Consider the following 19,219-nt stretch of genomic DNA (forward strand, 5'->3'; position numbering starts at 1 on the left):
TAAGTAAGGTAGAATTCATTCAGTATATTCAAATTTTTACCAGTAAGAAATAGTTATCTATAGACCTATCGTGACTACAAAAATTCCAATAAAAGATATAGCAGGTAATCGATACATTTTCATACCTTATAATTTCTTAAAAGACTGTTAATTAAGGTCTATAATCTATTGTTTGTAAAGGGCAGTTTAATCAGGGGTGTTGATGGAGTTTAATGGTAAACTTACCTGGTGCTGGTGGTACATCATCTTTAACCATTAATCCTTCTCCACTGGTCACAGAACCTATAAACATACATTTATGTATATAGGAAATAGATAGGGTTTTTTTTATTTTCAGCATTTTCTGTGGCTAATATCATCAACAATATAAATTGCAATTTACACAACAAATTAATGTTGGCTTATTCTGCTTGGGTTTTGATTACACTGAAATCACAAACATCTGTATATTTTTAAATTGATCCTTTCTCACCTGTGTACTGAGGTTGAAGTGGCTGTGCTATACCATTCACAGGTACGCTGAAAAATTTCAAAGATATGATATAAACATTTTAAATAAAATTAAAAAAAAAAAAAAAAAAAAACATAATTCTATTTAATATATATATATACATCAAGGGCAATAACTCTTTCACACCTAAATAAAAGACTGTTACCCTCCAGGCTTGCAGCATGTTTAATCTAGAAAATGTAGCAATACTTTGCAAAACAAACTTCATGAAATCAAATGTGTTATCAAGTAATGACATTTCTTTAAAAGTAAGATTATACCAAGCAATTAACTAAATAATTTACAAGTGAAAACTTTTAATTAAAAAATTAAATGATTATGTCACTTACCTTGCCGTCTCACCTGAGGAGATATAAATAAGCTTTAATTAAATTACTGTATATTGATGTGTGACCGAGCTTATACCGTAGGTTGATCATCTACATGTCTTAAATTAATCATATAAAGTTGTTTGTTCAATGACCTAGCTACAGATGAAAAACATACAAGTCTTGAAACAAATTAAAAAAAAAAAAAATAGACATACAAATCTGCCCTAATTAACAACCACCTATTTACATATACTGACAAATCACACTAAACATTGTATTTTTCCACATTACAAATATGAAATATGAGCTACTGCTAAAGAGATTAAGGAAGGACATTAACACCAAAATGTTCAATTATTTATATTTTTCTATTACCTGTTATTTGTTTGTTCTTTTTGTGTATTTTTCTCAGTTCTATTTGTTGTGCTTTATTTTTATCGAATTTTATTCACAGCAGGTGAGATACAAAATGCTTCAGTTAATTAATATTTGTTTCAAGAAATATTGAATTAATTAGGGGGTTCAATAATTGTAATAATCAACAGGATCCTTACCATTGCTTGCTTCTCCAGGCTCATCTATAATGGTCAGAAAGTAAAATATAAAGATAATTAATATTTTTGAATATCAATAGTCTATTGAACCAGGTATATAACAATTAGCAATAGACATCTATTTTATCATTGTTGCAATACTCACTGTTTATTTGCAGCTCTATCACCAAAACAAATAAATCAACATTAACATATTTTAAATGTATAATTCTTACAATAAACAAGGGCAACTTCACTAGCCAAAGGTATTCAGTGCGATACTGATTTCAGGTAGAATATATGACTGAATACCCTTGGCTAGCGAAGTTGAAACAAGGGGGACATCTGAAGAAACATATTTTTTGTTTTGCTGTAGTGGACTGATTATCAATATGCATGTAAAGTGTATTTGTCCTTATAAGTTTTGAATTTCTGCTAAACATGCGTGACTTCAAGTTCCTCATATACAATTCATACCTGAACACCTCACTGAATCTGAATGTGTAGTTTAACATGTATTAATTTCAGATTTAGGTTTAAATTGTGATGGTAATCATTGTTATTTCTATTCAGTAAACATTAAAAGTACCAGGATCAGCGAGAACACTATTGTAAACATCCGTATAATCGCAGATCCATCATTTAACACATTCAGATTGTAAACGACTCGAGTGATTTAAAAAGAAATCAATCTTAATTCTTGCAATACACAAATGTTTCAACATGCGTTCATGCTTGTACACAAACAATAAATAGGCGATTGAATTTCTTGCAATAGTTTTGTTTGACTAATTTGGACAAAGGACTTTCTTTTAAGCTGGGAGGTGCTACGTTCGAGAGGAATTCTAATCCGAAATCACTACCAAAAGGTGTATGCAAAACAAGCTGGAACAAAACTCAGTCATGCGTAAGATTCAATCATGCAGGCTGGGAAATTGATTTGGTTGCATTTAAAATTTGAAAATATCTAACTCGAAATCTAAAATTTATTTCAACAGGGAACTTATACATCAAAACCTTAGCATATATATTTTAAAGTTTTAGATGTTCAGAACTGACATTAAACATGTATATATTTTCATCATATATATGTAGTCTACTTCCTTATCTTAATCAATACATTTTTTGTATTTCTCATAAAGTATATACTTTAAATTTCTAATTTTATAATTGGCTGTATATCAATCTCCTACTACAGCTGTTTCTGTGAAAGATTGTCTAAACAACGATTTCCATTTTGTAAATTTATTTCTCAGACATAAAAATCAAAAGTTCACTGTGTTAATTTTCTAGTTTTTAGTCCAATCTCGTATGTTAGTCCTCAAACCAATTACCATACCTGGTATAACAAAAGATTTGCTAAAAGAAATTAATTAAATGTGCATTAATGTTACCTAAAAGGTGATATGTTATTAACATTAAAACCATTGACCATCCTAATTCTTTTCTCACTTATTTATGGTGACTGTATCTTAGTGATTTTTTAAAGTGTTTTCCACAGTGGACATACTATATAGAAAGCCTTAGTTACAGTAACCTATATCTTTGCGACATTTTTAAGTGTTTTCCACAGCGAATGCACTAGATAGCCTAGCATTAACCTATATCTTGTGACATTTGTAAGTGTTTTCCACATTGGCTGTACTAGATAGCCTAGCAGTAACCTACCTTGCGGTGGCAACACAATGTCCTGTTCTACCAGGACAGAGGAAGCTATGCTGGCTACATCCTCTAAATCTACAGCAGCCTTGGCTTCCATAGCAACTAAGGTCTCTGTGTCCTTGACCTCCAGCTCTTGTGATGGTGCCTGCTTTTCTGCATTAATTTTTGCTGAAGACTGTCTTGAGGGAAGTTTCACCGGGGTTGCTTCCCTTCTTGGTGACTTTCTGCCTGAAGGCACTCTCTTGGCTGAAGACTGCCGACTGCCTGCTTTGGTTGGCGTGGTAACAGACCTAGGAGAACCCTTGCCTCCACTTGAAGCCCTTATTGGTGTAGAAGGCTTGGATTCCTTTGGAGATTTAGTAACATTTTCAGTAGCTTCTGTACCAGTAGGTATCTTGACCAGTGGTGGCTGGTCACTGTTTACATTATTTTTATCCAGCGCTAGATGTGAGTTGACCTCTGACCCATCCATGTCTGGGCCCTCCTCAGGGATCGGGCCTGTAACAAGGGTATTGATGTCAACTTTGATGGTGACAGGTTCTGTGGTGTCCTCACTGACCCCAGTGATACTGGACTCCACATCACCCACATCATCAGCGACCGACAGCCTGTCTACACCAGGGCCTGCCAAGGAAAGTTTCTGGTCCTCTGAGAGTCGAGGAGGTTCTATAGAATTGTCCACCACCACCTGAAGATCACACGAGAGAGGTTGTTGAGGATAGGGGGAGGGGGAGGAGGAATTGTCATGCTGCTCAAACTGAGTGGATTTGTCATGCTGCATGGCTGGGGAAGGGGAGACAACAGATACAACACCATCACCATCCACAATATCTACACTACCATCCACACCACCATTACCCGCAGTATACAACATTTCTATGTCAGAGCCATCGCTACCCTCCGACAGTTCTTCTAACCCAACACCATTTTTATCACGCCCATCACCTTCCACATCCTGGGAGACACCTTCACCCCGTTCCATCAGAGATTGACCTTCACCTTGCTCTATCAGTGAGTGACCTTCATCCTGCTCCTCTGGTAAGTAACTGTCCCTGTCAAGGTTAGATGGAATGGAGACATCTTGGACGTCAGATCCTGTGTGATACGTCCCTACAGAACTACCTCGCCACTGACCTTGTTTATAGTCACTTGGCTCTTCTTCAATACTTCCTGTGATTGAGGTCTGCCCCAAACGCTGTGTCCTTGACCTCTGCGGTGATCCAGTCCTGACTGAGTCATCATGTGGCGGTGACCTTCGTGTGACCTTGGCACTAATGGTTGGGTGTGTACTGGTGCTCTGATCATCACCATCCTCACTATCACCGGCTGAAAATATAAATGATTGAATTAAACTATAGATACAATGAATACACAATTTATATCAAACATACCGTTACAAAAGGGACCGCAGAATCAAACCAAAAATAGAATCCTAGAAATCCCCTTTTGGAGACAAGATTTCATAGAGGGGTGAATATTTCGGAGGCTGCTGATTGGGTATTCAGGGTGGATCAGTTTCAAATGTTTAATTTGTGAGTTAGGCAATACATGTAGATGTAAAGTGTGTAAAGAAATTTTAAAATTCTGTCAAGTCTGTTTCTGACAGGGGGAGTTAATAAAGATTGGAATGTTATGAAAATTTTGGTCATTTTTTGGTGCGGAATTCAACATAAGATGGCACCCCGCTCTGAGAAGTTTAGCAAAATGGTAGATTTAAAAAAAAAAACCTTGCTGGTCCATGAAGTCTTTTTGGTTGAAACTAGATATGTCTTGAAGTGATAAATCAGAGTCCTAGACATATGGAATTTTGAAAGGACCCATAGCATTTATGGGAAAGGGTCACTTTAATATTAAACTATGGGACCCATTGTCTTTGGTAATATACTTAAAGGACCAATAAAAAATAATTATAGATTGATCACTGGACACTTAAAGACATCAAATATATATGTCCTCAGATCCATATATATCAAAACATGACGGGATGGGACCATGGATATAATGCTATATGCTTTCTGTTTCATGGCGGCCACAATCTTAAAATATATTCACCTGCCACAACACATTCCGATCTTTTCCTAACTTTTCTTTGTGTGTGGAAAACATCTAGTATGATCTTTCATACTTTATATTCTACTTCCAATGAAAGTTAAGTAGTCAGAGGACTTAAGTTATGGTGAACTTTTTCAGAAAAATTGACAGCAGAAATATTTTGTACCAAAGGCAGGTAAAGATTTCAAATTCTTTTAGTCGATCACCTGATATATAACGTGATCAATTTTGGCACTAATACATTGTGATATCATGAAAGTGTTCATGTGTATTGTGCCATTCTCATTGCTGAATCTATTGTACATTGAGGTTGATATTCATGAAAATTCAATAATGACATTAATCATAACAAAAATACCGGCTAGGTAATTATGATATACAACATATCAAATGAACATTGACACTTTTGTAAAGGCCTTTCTCATATTTTGGTAAACAGAAAAAGTTGGTTCATCAGTTGATCGTCTATATACAGTGTGTTTTGTAAAAAGACTTGAAAATAATAACTAGAAAGCACATACCTTATAGGTGATACAGTGCACATACATTAATGTTTCATACTTTCACAAACACATTTTAATTTAATAACGTTTTCAATCAATTCAATGAAACCTTACATTAAAGGTTACAAGTACAATGTAACTAACAAAATGAATCCTGTTGTGCATTCTAAACTTACAATTTGTCATTTTAAAATCCCTTTAAAATAGAGTGTATAATAAGAACTTAAGTCTAGAAGAAATAATTGATTAAAATCAATAACAAATCCTGTAATGGTCATGTATAGGCTATAAGTCTGTTCTAGTGACTGCCCATCTTTAACAAAAATAAGCAGATTTTGGCTTCTTGATGGTGGAATATTTGCTACATTTAGATACATTGTACTTTAACCTATTGCCCCTCACAATTTTACAATAAATGCATGTCAACTTTGACCTCTGAACAAAATCTTGTAATCAGTCATTCCAGTAAGCTATAGGCCAGATACATGTCAAAACACATAGGGTAAAGTTACGAAAACAAGATGCTTAAAGGGATAAATTGGTACAGGAAGGATGAATGAGGCACTATATAGCCTAATATAGCTCATTTGGCCTTCAGCAGGTCATCTCACATTTGTATTGTACAAGAAAATCTGCTGTCTTCTATAATGACTTCTGTTAGATAGTATCAACTAGAGCTGCCAGAAGTTGGACCTGATGGCTCCACAGCCTTAATCTAAATCTATACTCCAGTAACATATTTGTACAGTTTTATAAATCTGACAAAATCATCTGAGCTAACTTTTACTGCACTATTTCAATACACGAGAAAAATTCATGACATCACATAAAGAATATGAAGCCTTAGCTCAGCCTTAGCTCTCTGGATATATATATATATATATTCAGTAAATATGAACAAAAAAAGTATTATTTACCAACATTGTTTTATTGTTGTAAGAATTGGAACCTGGTAACTGTTCTCTATTTAAACGTTCCAGGTATATAGTACCAGTTTTAGTATACCTACAGCAGTTCATTGCCTGATCCATACCATTTTATTGCCCCAGCGGTCACCTCATGTATGGTTAATCACTACATCATTTATATTGAACGTCCATCTATTAGGCTGAGACAATTAATTAATAGCTCGTTGGGTTCAGAAGAAGGTTATGTGAGATACAGACACGACAACCTTACCTATGGATGTCTGTCGGTAGGTGTTCAGGAGAAGGTTATGTGAGATACAGACACGACAACCTTACCTATGGACGTCTGTCGGTAGGTGTTCAGAAGAAGGTCATGTGAGATACAGACACGACAACCTTACCTATGGATGGCTGTCGGTAGGTGTTCAGGAGAAGGTTATGTGAGATACAGACACGACAACCTTACCTATGGACGGCTGTCGGTAGGTGTTCAGGAGGTCATGTGAGATACAGACATGACAACCTTACCTATGGACGTCTGTGCAGAGTATGTAGATGACCCTTCGGCGTCGTAGGTGTTAGAGAGGTATGTGAGATACAGACATGACAACCTTACCTATGGACGCTGTCGGTAGGTGTTCAGGAGAAGGTCATGTGAGATACAGACACGACAACCCTATGGACCTGTCGTAGTTTATGTGGATACGACAGACAACCTACCTAGACGCTGTACGTCGTAGTGTCGTGAGTAACAGACAACCTTCTATACACTGTCGTAGGTGTTCAGGAGGTCATGTGAGATACAGACATGACAACCTTACCTATGGACGTCTGTCAGTAGGTGTTCAGGAGAAGGTCATGTGAGATAAAGACACGACAACCTTACCTATAAACAGCTGTCGGTAGGTGTTCAGGAGAAGTTTATAAGAGATACAGACACAACAACCTTACATATGGACGGCTGTCGGTAGGTGTTCAGGAGAAGGTTATGTGAGATACAGACACCACAACCTTACCTATGGACAGCTGTCGGTAGGTGTTCAGAAGAAGGTAATGTAAGATACAGACACAACAACCTTACCTAAGGACTTCTGTCAGTAGGTGTTCAGGAGAAGGTCATGTGAGATACAGACACGACAATTTTACCTATGGACGGCTGTCGGCAGGTGTTCAGGAGAAGGTCATGTGAGATACAGACACGACAACCTTACCTATGGATGGCTGTCGGTAGGTGTTCAGGAGAAGGTCATGTGAGATACAGACATGACAACCTTACCTATGGACGGCTGTCGGTAGGTGTTCAGGAGAAGGTTATGTGAGATACAGACATGACAACCTTACCTATGGACTGCTGTCTGTAGGTGTTCAGCGACTTTATTGAGGCTGTCAGTTTCCGTGCTGATAAGATGGACCTTGGTGTGGTAGTACCAGATCTACAACAAAAACAAATAAATCACTTAAACACTACCATATAATATTTACCACTCAATGACTCAAAGTCACTTATTGGACACATTTAATCAGTTGAGTTTGGTAGAGTAATACAGGGCATTGGAGATCAAGTGGGTGTTTTTTTCTCTGGGTACTCTGAATTTCTTTCAACTAAACACAAAACCTATGGCACATCCCTGGTTTGATTGGTTAAATGTCCTGTTAACAGCCAGGAATTAATTTTAATCCTAGATGATTCAAGCTGATCATGAAAGATAAAACCAAATCAAATCAAATCCAGAAATCTGTAAATCAAATTCAATGGATATTGACTTTTTCATTCCATAAATTCTGCTAAATGATACTTTAATCTATTCCAATTTAGCTATCTGTAACTGAGCCAAAAGACAATTGTTTATTTATTAACAAATATTGATGTGCCATGTAAAGGAACAAACCAATAATCAATTTTCATGTCCAAATTTCATCAATTCCAGTGTCACCTGATATTAAAATTGAAGTGGATAGGCTATCAATCTAAAATTGTCAGCCGATATGCATGACAGCTACCCCATACAGTCTACTGAGTACCAGTAAATATGACGTGGCCTTCTCAAGTTCTCAACAAAATGGTGATAAATATATACACGATTAACATTGTCTGGTTTTTAATGGTCCCTAAACGAGCTTTCTGGAATTACAAGGCTGTATTTACAGTTCATTATAACAGTGAGATATTGATTTTCATTATTTCTTTATTTATCTCTCTGTACGGTCAATATCAATCATACTCAACTTACTAACACAAGCAAATAATAAATGTAATGTAGAGATTTAATGAGACAAAATTCCTCCCTTAACAATACAAGTATATATAGTCAGTATAAATAAATAATTCTCCAAAAAAATCTGGGTTTCAATCATTCTGTATGTGAGTGAGTTTAGAATGGAGAACATAATGACTTTTGAAAGAAATCCCACAAACAAAATATCTGTGAATTACATTTAAAGTCTGGCATCCAAACACAAAAGTCAAAACACAGGAGGCTCGGAAATCTTGTGTCACTAACTTATGATTAAAAAATCATAAGTTAGTGACACAAGATTTCCATCTTCTTTAACTTCCTTATGTACAATACAATCAGGGATCAATCTAGGTTTTGGGGGAAACTACTCTTTTTCAAAATAGGGGAAAAGTTTTGTAAAGTATAGGGGAATTTGAATCTTCTTATTTTGGTCCAAAATTATATTCATTTTGACGAAAAAGTAGTGTAAAACAGCTAATTTTATTTTTAGCTCAATAATGAAAAATTAGAGTTTATCATAAAATATGCAGTAGCTGTATGATAAATATGAAGAAATTAGCAAACAAAAGTCTAAAAAAAATTAATGAAAAATAAGTCGGGGAAAATTGTGTCATTTTTTAGCTTCAAATGGGGAATTTTTTTAAATCTTCAGGGGAATTTTAGGCCAAAGAGAAATTCATTCCTTGAGGGGAAATTTACCCATAAACTGTAATAAATCAGAGCTAGATTGATCCATGACAATTACCAGTGTGTTATATTGATGTCAATGCCATATTATAAAACAACTGTAAGACAAATGCATATGACGGATGAGATCAACATGGATAATACTATAATTTTTCCCTGTCACACCCTTCCCCCTCCCCCAATTCTAATTAATTCTTTACTAATTGCTCCATCCTTCAATACCATCTTTATATAGCATTTTGATTAGTTTGTAGAGAAAATGCTGGATCATACCCTAATTAATACTTTAAATAATAATCTCTCCTTACTTCGGACACCTTATCTGTTCTAAATTAGAATTAGTAAAGCCAGAAACATTATCTGATTACTCTTACTTACTTAAACACAAATGGAGGAAATAATGTATGACACTGTAATGAATCAAATCGGATCAAGGTCTTTGTAAACCTTGAGCCCATTATGACTCATCTAGAGGCTTTAATACTGTGATTATAAACCAAATTGTCAAGTCACATGTCACTAAATCTTCCAGATCTCATTAGAATTAAATTCACTAACAAGAAATTTGTCAAACTAGAATCATATTGAATTTAAGCAATATGAAGAGTATTGACGACCCTTATGCATATAAAAAAGTACTTTATTACAAAATCTATTTATATACATTAGTTGATCACACAAGCACAGAAACTAATTTTAAGGCTAATAAAGATGGTGATTTTCATCTGATTTTAAACAGCTATATAATCTTGATGTGACTTGAAAGGTTGTATACATGTACACTCCTCCACAAAACAGCTGTACTATCTAACAGCCGTACTATAATATTAATTTGGTTTACTGATTTAATAATCCCCATTCCTTGGGTGGAGGTGCAGAATTAACCAGATTAAACCTAGCGGTAATGTAATGTTTATAGCCCTGTGTTACTGAAGATATCATAATTCTCTGACATAAAAGTCTGGCATGTTGTTACAGTTGAACAATTAACACAATGAGACCTAGCAGTCCGTTGGTGAGCTCAACAACCCTCTCAAAGAGAAATTAATTGTAGTTATGTATGAGTCGGATGCCAAATACAGCACTAGGATATGATCAACAAAAATTTCATGCCAGCTGTGATGGCAGTCTTGCTAAGATCCTTTATCAATTGTTTTGTGATGGTGAACAAAACCTGACCTAGTTGACTAGTTTACCATATGTATATATATACTTGCTAAGATCCTTTATCAGGTGGGTCAGTATCGACATAATCTCAATGGTTGTACAATGTTAGGTTATACTGATAGCTATATTGGCTCTTTCCATGTGGTTTCAGGCTTTTCTTTCTTCATAGTACGGTTGACCATGTTCATTATTTGTTTTTTTTTATAGTTGACCATAACTGCATTAGGTTTTCAATATTAGTTGACCATAGTTCAATGTAAACATTTTCCATGGGTGACCATACATGGTGTTATTGCAATGGTTAATTCCCACTGCTGTAGCTATATACATGTATATATAATGTCTGCATTGTGGCTGTCCATTGTTGACTTAAACGAATTGGCGTTTCAATGATTTATCATCATGTGTGTTAGGTTCTTCATGACCTATAATGGAAACTTTTCTGTGATATCATAGCCATGGATGTATGGAGTGTTCTATGATTGGCCATGGTTTTATAAGCTTTTTACAAGGTTGATTATGATTGTTTTGCTGGTTTCCATGTTTGACCAAGACTGTATTGATATTTCAAACTGCAAATCTCATCTAACTCATCATAAAGCTTCCTCCTGCATACCTCATGATAACGATCAGATATGTATATGTTATTGTGTGAACTTAAAGTACTAGTCTGATTGTTATGGTACACAATGTAATTTTATAGTAATACACTAGGCTGTGTTTACAATGTAACTACCTGTATGTTTGGCCTGTCATAAAATACATATTTCAAAAAGTTTTGAGATTCAACATTCTTTTTTATCTTATGATAGATCAATATTACATAACATAAAAGGTAATATTAATCAAAACTTTTCCAACGGTTTGAGAGGGAAATCTTTTTTTCAATACCTATACCATGATCAATGGGAAATCGAAAGGTTCATGCGACTTTATCAATGCCTGTCAGTCACAGTAATACTTGTAAAGTGTTATAGATCGGCGTTAGAAAACTAATCACTCTCGCTATTATTGTCGCCTACAATCCTATTTACCGATAAGGCACAGACCAGGTATTGAAAGTCGCCGACAGGTAGGACTATAGGAGCTAGCAGACGTTACCTGTAATTAAAGAACCAGGTAAACCAACAAACTCTACAGGTAACACGTACCAGGTGTATAGAGAGAATCCTTTCCACTAAACACAAACTTACTGATAGATGCGAAAAAGTCATGTTGATACTCTGACAGAAGTTCAGAGACAATTTGTATAATCTGTCAGAAGAATTTTCTATAATAGTCATGGTAACCTTGTCCTTGACCTTCATTGGCAATAAATTGACAAATTGGGGCCGCGGTGGCTGAGTGGTTAAGGTGTCCACAAGCCCTGGGTCAGTAAATGCAAGGTTCTGACCTCTGGTCAGTGGTTTTTCTGATTTTCTCCGTGTACACTTGGTGTTCCTCTATCTCCTAAATTCAGCATGTCCTTAAATGACCCTTGATGTTAAACTAATCAAACCAAATCAAACCAATGATAAGTTCATCTTATGAATTGTTTTACTAAGGGCAACCATGAACCTTCCTTATACCACACTGAAATGTAAACAATATAGGTCAAGGTCATTTTTTAAACAAACTTATTAATCTCTACCCCACAAGCTATAGGTCCAATATAAGGTTTTGTTTAACTTGTAGACCCTGATTTTACTCCACATAAACCTCTGCAACTTCAAATGTAGGTCAAGGTAATTTATATCAACAAATTATCATACCTACATGTACACAATGAAGTCTACAGACAGACCTCTTGCAAATTGGCTATTGAATTTTAAGTATTAGTTACTGTACATTACCCATTCGAACAATTTTCTTTGTTTTACATTATGAATGTTATATTTGGTGCCATTTTGAGTATTTTCTTTGGTATGACATTATGTACATGTTCCAATAAAAAAGATGATGCCCAGTATAGGCCATTGTACACAGGTGTTTTTGGTTAGCAATAACTGTAATACTTACAATATGGTGGATAAATTAATCTCCACTGAAGATCACAGGATCTATAGCCTAGCAGAGATTTTATACATAAAACTTTTGGTATCAAGTAATGGATTTATTCTGTCTACTTGCATTGGTGACCAATCTGTTGACTTACAGTGATGTAGGATTCACTCAGCTTTAGCCGTCAATCAATAGATCCTTATCTCTAACAACTGTACAATATTGTCAGTATTTCAACATAAAACACACACAGACCACCATTACCTTTACAATATTATGTGTAGTAAAACATATAACACATATAAAACTGCCAGCCTTGGGTATCATCAAACAAATACACTGCCATACTGAATGGCAGGCAGTATTTACAGCACAGAAGATTACAGTCTAAATCTGATATTAATTTACATTAACTTCCTTTCCTCTTTTTCTATAAACTATTCCAAGCAACAAAACAGATTATGAAATATGTCTAATACTTATACATGAACTAGCAGCAAAATGATCAAACTGTACAATATAATCATACTTGTGTAATTAGCAATAAAGTTGAATAAATCTTAATAGCAAATATACATTGTAGCAGCCAATAACTTGAGTAATTCACTAGCTATATGCCAATCTTAAATCATGGTATCTTCACATTTAAAAAAAAAAAAAAATTATAGGAAACCAACATCAAGCATGTAACACTGGATAATAGATTGGTAGGTTCAGTTTGCTTTTACTTCGCTCAATTTTTCATGAACAATATAAATGATCCTTTAAAGATAAATATCCTCTGATTGCTCCATCGCCGACAAATGATATTTTTTCTCTATCAAAAACAGGAGTAGACGATTTAGTATTTTTCTTCAGTTACAAAAGTTACTCACTTTACCCCCACCATTGAAAAGTTTGAGCTTCCCATTTAACGTCAAGACAAGAGGCCCAGAGGGCCTGTATTGCTCACCTGGTTTGTAATGCCAAGTACTGTTGTGAATACTGGTTAATTGTTTCTTTTCTGAAGGAATTTGAATATATACCTCTAATTCCCCTATTGGGCCCCATCCCTCCTGCCCCCGGGGGGTCAGAGCCAAAATTTATACAAGTTCTGTTCCCCTTTTCCCAAGGATGTTTGTGGCCAAATTTGGTTACAATACATGCAGAACTCTAGGACAAGCAGCGATTTATAAGATTTACCTCTACTTCCCCTATTTGGCCCCGCCACTCCTGCCTCCGGGGGACCAGAGCCAAAATTTGTACAGTTCTGTTCCCCTTCCCCCAAGGATGTTTGTGGCCAAATTTGGTTACAATCCACGCAGAACTCTATGACAAGTAGTGATTTAAAGGATTTCCCTCTATTTCCCCTATTGGGCCCTGCCCCTCCTGCCCCCAGAGGTCAGAGCCAAAATTAATACAAGTTCTGTTTCCCTTCTCCCAAGGATGTTTGTGGCCAAATTTCGTTACAATACATGCAGAACTCTAGGACAAGCTGCGATTTATAGGATTTACCTCTATTTCCCCTATTGGGTCCCGCCCCTCCTGCCCCCAGGGGGTCAGAGCCAAATTTTATACAAGTTCTGTTACCTTTCCCCCAAGGATGTTTGTGGCCAAATTTGGTTACAATCCATGCAGAACTCTATGACTAGTAGCGATTTATAGGATTTACCTATAATTCCCCTATTGGGCCCCGCCCCTCCTGCCCTGTGGACCAGAGCCAAAATTTATACAAATTCTGTCCCCCTTCCCCGAAGGATGTTTGTGGCCAAATTTGGTTACAATCCATGCAGAACTCTAGGACAAGTAGCGATTTATAGGATTTACCTCTATTTCCCCTATTGGGCCCCGCCCCTCTTGCCCCTGGGGGGTCAGAGCCAAAATTTATACAAGTTCTGTTCCCCTTCACCCAAGGATGTTTGTGGCCAAATTTGGTTACATTCCATTCAGAACTCTAGGAAAAGAAGCGATTTATAGAATTTACCTCTATTTCCCCTATTGGGCCCCGCCCCTCCTGCCCCCGGGGGCCAGAGCCAAAATTTATACAAGTTCTGTTCCCCTTCCCCCAAGGATGTTTGTGGGCAAATTTGATTACTATCCGTGTAGAACTCTATGACTAGTAGCGATTTATAGGATTTACCTCTATTTCCCCTATTGGGCCCCGCTTCCTGCCCCGGGGGGTCAGAGCCAAAATTTATACAAGTTCTGTTCCCATTCCCCCAAGGATGTTTTTGGCCAAATTTGGTTACATTCCATTTAGAACTCTATGACAAGTAGCGATTTATAGGATTTACCTCTATTTCCCCTATTGGGCCCCGCCCCTCCTGCCCCTGGGGGATCAGAGCCAAAATTTATACAAGTTCTGTTCCCCTTCCCCAAGGATGTTTGTGGGCAAATTTGATTACTATCCGTGTAGAACTCTATGACTAGTAGCAATTTATAGGATTTACCTCTATTTCCCCTATTGGGCCCCGCTTCCTGCCCCGGGGGGTCAGAGCCAAAATTTATACAAGTTCTGTTCCCCTTCCCCCAAGGATGTTTGTGGGCAAATTTGATTACTATCCGTGTAGAACTCTATGACAAGTAGCGATTTATAGAATTTACCTCTATTTCCCCTATTGGGCCCCGTCCCTCCTGCCCCCGGGGGATCAGAGCTAAAATTCATACAGTTCTGTTCCCCTTCCCCCAAGGATGTTTGCGGGCAAATTTGATTACTATCCGTGTAGAACTCTATGACTAGTAGCGATTTATAGGATTGACCTCTATTTCCCCTATTGGGCCCCGCTCCTCCTGCCCCCGGGGGGTCAGAGCCAAAATTTATACAAGTTCTGTTCCCCTTCCCCCAAGGATGTTTGTGGCCAAATTTGGTTACAATCCATGCAGAACTCTAGGACAAGTAGCGATTGATAGGATTTACCTCTATTTCCCCTTCGGGCCAGGTGAGCTAATAAAAACATTAAAAATAAATTGTGTCCCAAAAAAATTCCATGGCGCTATTTCCTATATGGAATGAAGTACTGATTGCACGTGCACCAAAATCAAAACAAATTATATTATTTTTTGTGTTAATTATGGTAAACATATATATTTAATAAAACACCAATTATTGTTCAAATGTTGAGTATCGTTTATGCGCTGTTGGAGGTGAAGCATCTTTAGTAATACAGGAAACTGATATGGTCATATATTGCGTTATATCTATATTGTTTAATTATGGTACATTTGTGTTTCCCTGGTGACATAATCTATAATGTCTAGACCACTTGCCTTTTAAAGACCATTACGGTAATTGTCCTTAGAGGTCTTCTTTATAAATAGGTTTGAATTTGACTATAAATGTTATATGATATTGACTTGCATCTTTGAATCATCTTCAATACAAGTTCATGTACTAGTGTTTTTGAAATGCAAAATTCATTTGGTTATGTTCATAGCTCTATCTGGCCTAGTTAAAACTGTTTACCCTTCCACAACAAGTTCTGCTTAATTACCTCCCAATTTCTCACCTGTAAAGAATATCAGTTTTTTAGAAACTTTCTTTCTTTTTTTTTGGTTGTTATAGTATTACAAATTCAAAAACAATTCACTTTACTCAGTGACATGTTCAGAGAAATCTTCAGGATAAAACTTTTAGAACTTTTATAAGTTCAATAAAACATCAGCTAAAGTAACTTTTATATGATAGTTTCTTCAGAAGTAGCTTACCATGAATGCTCAATCTAGGACCTGAAGCAATTAAATCAATCAACCTGAAATTAATGGTATTGAAATTTTCAAGAATTTTTCAAGAACTGCTTTATATTATGCTTTATACATTTTCCTCATATTGAAGTGATTACTCACGCTGGTGATCCCGGCCTGGTTGAACCCCGAGAACTCGGCCTGGTGAATTGATCTGCATAGGTACTAGATTTTTCTAAACTTGGTGCCCCTTCGGTTGAAGAGTAAGACATAGGCCAACGGTTGTCTTGGAGACCCTTAAGAAGGGCCCGTAACTCCATTGTCTCGCGACTTCTTGGAAGATATGTGGCGCCATGACAACTATTGGAAACAAAGAAAATAAAAGAATGATTCATTTAGATCTTTAAATATCACTAAAATAATTACTGAATAACTGTTGAATGTGATAGAAATAGAAAGAAGCAATTAAGATTTCAATGGTACGATTAATTCATGTCATTTTCATGGAAAGACACAAATGGAATTATTAAGTGCCTGTATTCCATATGGTTATACAAACTTGTAAATACTTAATAAGAACTATATAGCTCCACAAGACTTAAGACTACTAGTAAAAATTATCAATAAAATTCTCTGTAACATTGAACTATGTAATACTATTGATTACAAAACACATACAAAGGGCATCCTCATTTTAGCATTGCATTTGGTATTTTATCCCAAAAAATATTTGATTCTACAAAATAAGGCAAGGTTAAGATAGGCCATGCATGACAACTACCATATTCGACCCAATAACCGCCATGGGCGCTTAAAAAATTGAATCAAATTAGGGCACTTAACAGAAGCTTTGTGAAGTAAGTGAAATTGAAGCCCCAAAAAGATGGAGGGGCCCTTATTGGGTCTAATACGGTAATACTATTAAAGATGCTCCACCGCCGACAGACCATAAATGATACTCATCAATTGAACAACAATTGGTGTTTAATCGTGTATATATATGTCTAATTAACACAAAAAATAATATAAAATAATTTATTTTGCTTTTGGTGCAAGCGCAGTCAGAACTTCATTCTATAATGAACATAGTGCCACGGAATTTTTTCGGGATGCAATTAATTATTTCAAATATGTTTATCCTGCAGTAAAATTAGAAGCTCAAACTTTCCAATGGTGGTAATGGTGTAAAGTAAGTAACTTTTGTAAGTGAAGAAAAATATCAAATCGTCTGACCCTGTTTTTGATAGTGAAAAAATACCATTTGTCAGTGGTGGAGCATCTTTAACATTTCACATTAGTATTATTGCCAATAAAATACTTGGAAATTGAAATTCTACAAAATAACTTAATTTTAAATATTTATGATCACGCAATGACAAGTCAATACCTGCACCCATATGTTATACATGAAAAAAATCTTACTCATGGATCTCATTTCTAACAAATGTCCATATTTCATTTCTTCCATTTTAGGAGCTTGATGCTCAAGTATTGTGAGTTTGTATTTGACATTGGTAAAATCTATTACCTATCATAAATATGTCTCTTTGTTCAGATTTAATCAGCTAGCTGATAGAATCCTCTATGGTTGTTCATCAAGTCGACATATCACCCGCAATAGGTCTTGCTCCAAGTCAACAAATCTTCTTAATGGTAACAGAGTAAATCAAACACTTACAAGAAATCATGGACTTGTACCAAGGTTCTTTATATATATAACACATTGAGGGAAGCCCTATATCATTATATACGGGGACTCAAGTTTCTAAAGAAAAATCTTCAGCCTTGTGGTGAAAAATCAATCTTCTCCAATACACTATTCATTACTGTTCAAATAATCTAAGTCAACAATTTGAAGAAGTGTATGACTCGGGCCATTTATACATGACCACTATGGTCCAAGAGCAATGGAAGGTAAGGGTATACTGGCTACTCTATACTAAACCTACACTTCAATTCCTCAAAATTTTGTGGAATAAAATCAGAAAGACAACACTCAATCACAGTTGCTTCTTGCATTGTGTTATGGTGACCTCTATACTGAAAAGTATCCGATACCTCCCTAGAATAACACCCCAAAATGTATGAATCATGTAATATGTACGTTAAACAATCTAACAGATATCTTATAATTGGGGAATTGTCTTTGGGATTCCTGTTCTGGTTCCAAATAAGCTACAAGTAAAGGAGGTTGCACATATTTATATGCTCCCCATGAAATTGAAAACTGAAAAGTAGCTCCTAGAAATATGCCCCAATAAGTTACCCCTTAATTTTTGTCCCCCCCTATTCTTTTAAATCCGGGTTCTATATTAGACTGAAAAAGGATTAATTAAGTGTTAAGTCTGTTTATGGCACTATCAGTGTGACAAAAAACATCAATGACATTACCTATTTTCTATCAACAAAATAACTGACCTCTATGTGTCATTCTTTGTTTGTGAAATATTTCTCTAACATTAACTTTAATATGGCATCACTTGGTCTCGTTTTTTATTGAAAAAAATGTTACTAACTATGAACCAGCTGGGTATATACACAAGTAGGATATGTTTACATTAGTACTTATTCAAGCTATACATGTAACTTTGATATACAAGCTCCTTCAGTAATCCTAAATGGACATTTAACTTTCAAGAACTGTACTACGGAGGAAGAAAACCGGCTGTCATGCTAAGCTAGAAATTTGCTATCAGCATTAAGTACAATGTAGTGTTCAGTACATTTAGTTTTGAAAGAATTGTAAATTTGTTCAAGAGAATACAAAAATGTACTGTGGCGTACTGAGGGTATGGTGTGAAATAAGTAAGACAAACTTTTACCAGTTCAATTCATGTTTTTATTTTTGTTTGGTAAAACTTTTGAATTATTTAATGACAGCAAATTTTTAGCAATTTACGAAGCCTACATATGCCTCCTACATTAGAAACTGCAGTCAGTTGCTAAAGTGTTCAAAGTACTAGATATTAGCTAGCTGGTAATAGACTTACTACCAGTCTCTATTAAAA

At 35.8% G+C, this 19,219-nt stretch overlaps 1 protein-coding gene across 4 annotated transcripts in view; it reads right to left on the reverse strand.

Moving 5' to 3' along the window:
* The window catches only part of LOC138328188 (apical junction molecule-like), a 47,347-nt gene that overhangs the window by 19,350 nt on the left and 8,778 nt on the right, over window positions 1–19,219 (reverse strand). For 3 of the 4 annotated variants that reach the window (XM_069274883.1, XM_069274891.1, XM_069274876.1), the window contains exons 4-10: window positions 16,374–16,571; window positions 7,822–7,913; window positions 3,024–4,343; window positions 1,377–1,400; window positions 841–853; window positions 473–519; window positions 226–282 (exon numbers count right to left, since the gene is read on the reverse strand). In XM_069274883.1, coding sequence (XP_069130984.1) covers window positions 226–282; window positions 473–519; window positions 841–853; window positions 1,377–1,400; window positions 3,024–4,343; window positions 7,822–7,913; window positions 16,374–16,571 — 1,751 coding nt within the window. The remainder of the gene's footprint in view (window positions 1–225; window positions 283–472; window positions 520–840; window positions 854–1,376; window positions 1,401–3,023; window positions 4,344–7,821; window positions 7,914–16,373; window positions 16,572–19,219) is intronic. The other variant, XM_069274900.1, reaches the window with a different exon arrangement.

Source organism: Argopecten irradians, chromosome 1 (assembly GCF_041381155.1).
Source record: "Argopecten irradians isolate NY chromosome 1, Ai_NY, whole genome shotgun sequence".
Taxonomy (NCBI): domain Eukaryota; kingdom Metazoa; phylum Mollusca; class Bivalvia; order Pectinida; family Pectinidae; genus Argopecten; species Argopecten irradians.